The sequence below is a fragment of the Rutilus rutilus genome (assembly GCF_951802725.1).
Source record: "Rutilus rutilus genome assembly, chromosome: 8".
Classification (NCBI taxonomy): Eukaryota; Metazoa; Chordata; class Actinopteri; order Cypriniformes; family Leuciscidae; genus Rutilus; species Rutilus rutilus.
The window spans coordinates 10,526,806-10,531,536 of NC_140222.1; the positions used below are offsets into that span (position 1 = coordinate 10,526,806).

Sequence of the window (4,731 nt, forward strand, 5' to 3'; positions counted from 1 at the left end):
AAGGGGCTATCACACAGAAACTGTACAAGAGTGATCCTGTTCTTAAAGTTTTTTCTGCATCTCCAAAAATTAGTTTCACACTACAAGATAGTACCTAGTCATCTTCCTGCCAAAAAACAGATTACTTGGCTTTACAGACAGTTAAAATGTACTTACAAATGTGGGTCTTGTAATCATTGTTCTAAAGAAGGCAAATAATTCTGTAATTGCAAGACACATAAGATGTACAACATAAAAGCATTCATTAATTGCAATACTACTTTTGTGGTATATAGGTTATCATGCAAATGTGGATGCTTTTATGTAGGCCGGACCAAGAGACGTCTTAAAGACAGAGTATCGGAGCATAAAAATGCCATTAGAAAAGCTCATTTAGATTACCCTATGGCAAAACACTTCCAAAATGTGCTCAATATAATCCAGAAGCCCTAATGGTTGAGGGTTTACAAATGATTAAAAAGAGTATTCGGGGTGGTGACCGATTAAAGTAAATTTTACAGAGAGAAACATTCTATGAGCTACAGGCCACAGTATACCCTGGGTTGAATGAAGAAATAGACTTCAGTCCTTTTTTGTGATTTATGCTTTCTGTGTCTAGCCTACTTTTGTCTTTCATCATAATAGTTTTTTTTTTTTTTTTTTTTGGTCTTTGGATTCAATTTGCAATGTAGCCACCTAGTGGACTTTCTCTGTATGTGCATGTATTATGTCACTCAGGTGTTTCTAATTAGCACACATAAAAGAGGAAATTGTTTGGTTGGAAAGCACACCCTGAAGAAGGCTGTTTGTGCTGCTACACGTGGGTTGCTTTCAGAAATACTTGAGTAAGTAAAAATTACTCCACAAACTCTAACTGGCCAAGTTAAATTTACTTTGTTAATTTGTCTTAATTTGTTAATTCAGTACATGTGACATTTCCTTAAATAATATGAGTGCAAAAACTTTTTCCAAGTTTTTTTTTTCAGTGAAGAACTAGATTTTAAACTCAAGACATGCACGTGTTTTAACAATTGAACTATCTTAATTGTTACTATAAATCTATAACTAATATGCCAGAAATGGTAAAGTTTGATCTTTGCCCAGGAAACCCGGATGTTATTGCCTGATATTATGTGTATAAATATGATCCATCTTCATTCAATTGATATGAGACTGTTCTGGTGTTACACAGGCTCTGGCTATAAACAAAATCTTCCTCTGAGATTCTGACGGCAACACTTTAACAACCGGAGTTCTGAATAAATGTTTTTTAGTATTTTTGTGCTTTGTGTTTAAATGTGTTGAGAATATCAGTGTGCAGCGTATGAGTGCATGCAGACATTTAACTTTTCCTTCAGGTTCATCATGGCAATGCTGAAATGTTGTCTGCTTCTTTTCATCATCTTCTCCATGGGGGATACACAAGGTAACCAAGACATTTTATTTAGTAAAAATCCTTGCTGTTTAAAAACCTTTTTGGAAACGTACAATATTTCTTTTATTGGACACAGTTTGCCCCACTGACTGGACGAAATTTGGACTACAAATACGATGCTACAAATACTTTTCTGATCCGACTAACTGGATCACAGCAGAGGTAAAGTGTTACAACAAGATGATTTGGTCACACTTTATATTAGGTGTCTTTAACTACATCTAAAAGACAGGTCTAAAGACATGTACGCAATAAGTGTATTGTATCAAATTATTAATTTAAACTGATAAAAATTATTCTCTAGTGAAGTAAATGCTGCAGAAAAAAACTAATATAATTTCTACATGGGGAAAGTTAAGTTCAGGCAAGACAAAGTCAATTCTATAATATCTTAAATATCAACAATATAAAATTAAGTAAAACCTATTCAACTTTTATAATACTGGTGTTCCCATCATGCACTGTGGCATGAATAATTAATAATGTTGACTTCACTGTTTTTTCAGCTGTATTTACACCTTTTTAATCATCGCTTTTGTTGGCAGGTTTAGTAACTTGCATTTTGTATAATCTGAATTAATTTTCTACTCAACTACACAATCACTCAAACAATCTATCGAAAGTTACCGTCATTGTGTATTGTGTACCAACCAAGTATTGAGGTGTTCAATTCAAATTTATTTGTATAGCGCTTTTCATAATACACATTATTTCAAAGCATTGTTTAAACGATGAGGACTGCTGCCGCGGTGCACTAACCTATTTTATACACGCCTAATACCTCTTTATTGGATACAGCAGGTCCCAGCCTCCTGTTTAGTCAAGCGAAACTTAACAAGTCACGACGCACAAACAACGTCACATGGGCACTTTTACCAGAGTAAAAACACAGTAAACAAAACAAAACAGGTGTTCAGGTGATTCAATGTATAGATTCAATATGTAATCTATTCAATATCTATTGTATTAAAATGTTTCTAAAAGCATACACTTTAAATGTGTGCTTTAATTCAGTATTATATTGTCAGAGTAAAAAGTTTAATTTACTAAAGTCTAAGTAGATGTTACTTAATTCTACATGTGAAATTAAATGTAAAGTAATATTTACGTAAGTACTTCAATTCAATGTTAAGTATAATTTAAATGTCAAACTAATTTTAAGCCCAATATTAAGTAGATTTTACTTTATAACAGTTGTACAGAGCAGTAGCAGTAAAATGATCTTAATTCATTATCAATTAAGTAAATCAGACTTTGCTTTATTCTAACAAAGAATTGGTTTTGTATTGACAATGAAAAAATCTGTCTCTTTAGAGAAACTGTCAAAGTCTTGGTGCGACTCTTGCATCTGTGAATGATAAACTGGAAAATTATTTCCTGCTGAGTCTGTTGCCTCTTTCCACACGTTCTTGGATTGGTGCTAATGATGCTGATCAAGTAAGTTCAATTGTATGTCCTAAAGATACCTATTTGTTTGTCTGCATTTACTGTTTAAAGCAGAAATTTTAGTGAAAAGTTTCTAATGAAGATGGTTTGAATTCAAATCTGGCCTTAATCCGCTTCTTCCTGAAGTCTGACAACAGTAGTGCACTCTTTGTCTTCACTCTCTTCACTCTTTAGGAAGGACGCTGGTTGTGGAGTGATGGATCTCTGTTTTTGTATACCAACTGGTGTGCTGGAGAACCTAACAATGCTGGTGTTCCCGAGAACTGTTTGGAGATCAACTTTAGTTGTAAGAATGCAGTCTTTTTTTTTTTTTTTCTTTTTTTTTTACTTTTTATATATACTTTCAGTTATAATCTAAAATCCAACAGTAGCTATTTATGAAATCTATTTTATTGTGATTCTAACAACACCATATGATCAGAATAACTGATTTCAATATTCCACCTTGCAGCTAACCGTTGCTGGAACGATGTGCCCTGTTCAAGCTCATTCTCCTATATCTGTGAAAAGCCAGGGAGGGGCCGTGGAGGAGCCATGGCAGCCATGCCATAATAGTATAATATTGTACATTAAAAACGTGAAATAAAAATAAATAAATGGACAGTGTTGGTGTTTGAGTGTTTGGTGAAACCATTTGTTTTGCGTGCAGATCTCAGAGCCTAGGCTGCCTACAGAGACGTGTTTTTTTTGACGGCATGCTTATGGGGCGGGCAGCTAGTGGATCGTTAGGAAAAAAAAATATATATATTTTTGGGCCTGAAATCACTGATACCACCTTTAAGGGCTAGGCTGTTGTCCATTACATGATGTTTTTACTACTGAAATTCCCACAAGGATATGAACATATTATTTTAATTGCATATAGATACATTTTCCAAAGATGTTTAAATGTTGTCCAAAAATATGTTGTAGGCTACTTGTTTAAATTTGAAAAATACGAATAACACACGTGACTAATCCTGATTGGTTTCAGAGCCGTTGAACGGCTGTGATTGGTTCTTGCTGTGCGTATGTTCCTTGAATGTGATTAGATTTAGAAGTCTAATGGCTCGTTTCCATTGAGTGGTACGGTATGGTTCGGGTCGGAAAACCATGAATTGGCTAGCGTTTCCACTGCCAACAATACCCTTACTTGATAGGCGTGGTGTATGGCGGAAAGTAGTGATAATGTCACTTGATGGGTGTTGTGGAAAAATGTAGTGTTTCTTATATTCATTTGTTTTTCTAGCTGTTAATTCCATTTAATCATGTTTCTGTGAGGTTTTCTAGCAGCTGAAGGGAGACAGGAAAGAGTGGGCCAATAAAACCGATGGCCAGGAAAATAGTGAAACACCTGAGCACGGGAAAGAGTTTGGTTGAAGGAATACGGGGGGGTTTAAGTAATAACACACCAGGCCCTGTCCTGAGAGGAACAGGCAGCCCGGTCTCACCCCAAAACGTCACATACTGACGCATCTTGACCAAACGGCAATATACGACGAAAAGGGTACCCCTAAAACGTCCATATGAGACGAAGACATAAGCGCACCAGCAGCGCCTCTTAGCGGTACCCTAACGCATACCTAAACCTACCCATAACCCGAATAGTCACATACGGACGTTTTAGGGGTACCCTTTTCGTCGTATATTGCCGTTTGGTCAAGACGCGTCAGTATGTGACGTTTGGGGGTGAGACTGTGTTACAGCAGGAGGCAATTTGGGTCATAAATGAAGGACTTTTGGTGTCTCAGGGACAAAGAACAGTGTGACCTGTGAAGGGGGGAAAAGCCAGTTCAAACCAGTCTCAAGATAGGGTTACAAGGAGCTGGGGAGGAGGAGTGAATGCCAAGAAACTGTAGTTGTCTGTGCATTGTTTAGTCTGTAGGTATTTT

At 36.2% G+C, this 4,731-nt stretch overlaps 1 protein-coding gene across 1 annotated transcript; it reads left to right on the forward strand.

The window, feature by feature from the left end:
- The first annotated feature begins 301 nt into the window (after positions 1–301).
- Positions 302–3,462, forward strand: LOC311294963 (ladderlectin-like). Its single transcript, XM_084416093.1, has 6 exons — positions 302–824; positions 1,338–1,405; positions 1,491–1,576; positions 2,729–2,851; positions 3,035–3,146; positions 3,312–3,462. The coding sequence occupies exons 1-6, from the start codon at positions 694–696 to the stop codon at positions 3,410–3,412; spliced, it is 621 nt and encodes a 206-aa protein (XP_084272219.1). The 5' UTR covers positions 302–693; the 3' UTR covers positions 3,413–3,462.
- Positions 3,463–4,731: the final 1,269 nt, after the last annotated feature.

Excerpts from the sequence above, each read along its gene's own strand:
- LOC311294963 (XM_084416093.1), top strand. The coding sequence starts at position 694 with ATGTGCATGTATTATGTCACTCAGGTGTTTCTAATTAGCACACATAAA. Across the intron at positions 825-1,337 it reads TTGCTTTCAGAAATACTTGA|GTTCATCATGGCAATGCTGA; the intron begins GTAAGTAAAAAT and ends CTTTTCCTTCAG. Across the intron at positions 1,577-2,728 it reads CTAACTGGATCACAGCAGAG|AGAAACTGTCAAAGTCTTGG; the intron begins GTAAAGTGTTAC and ends CTGTCTCTTTAG.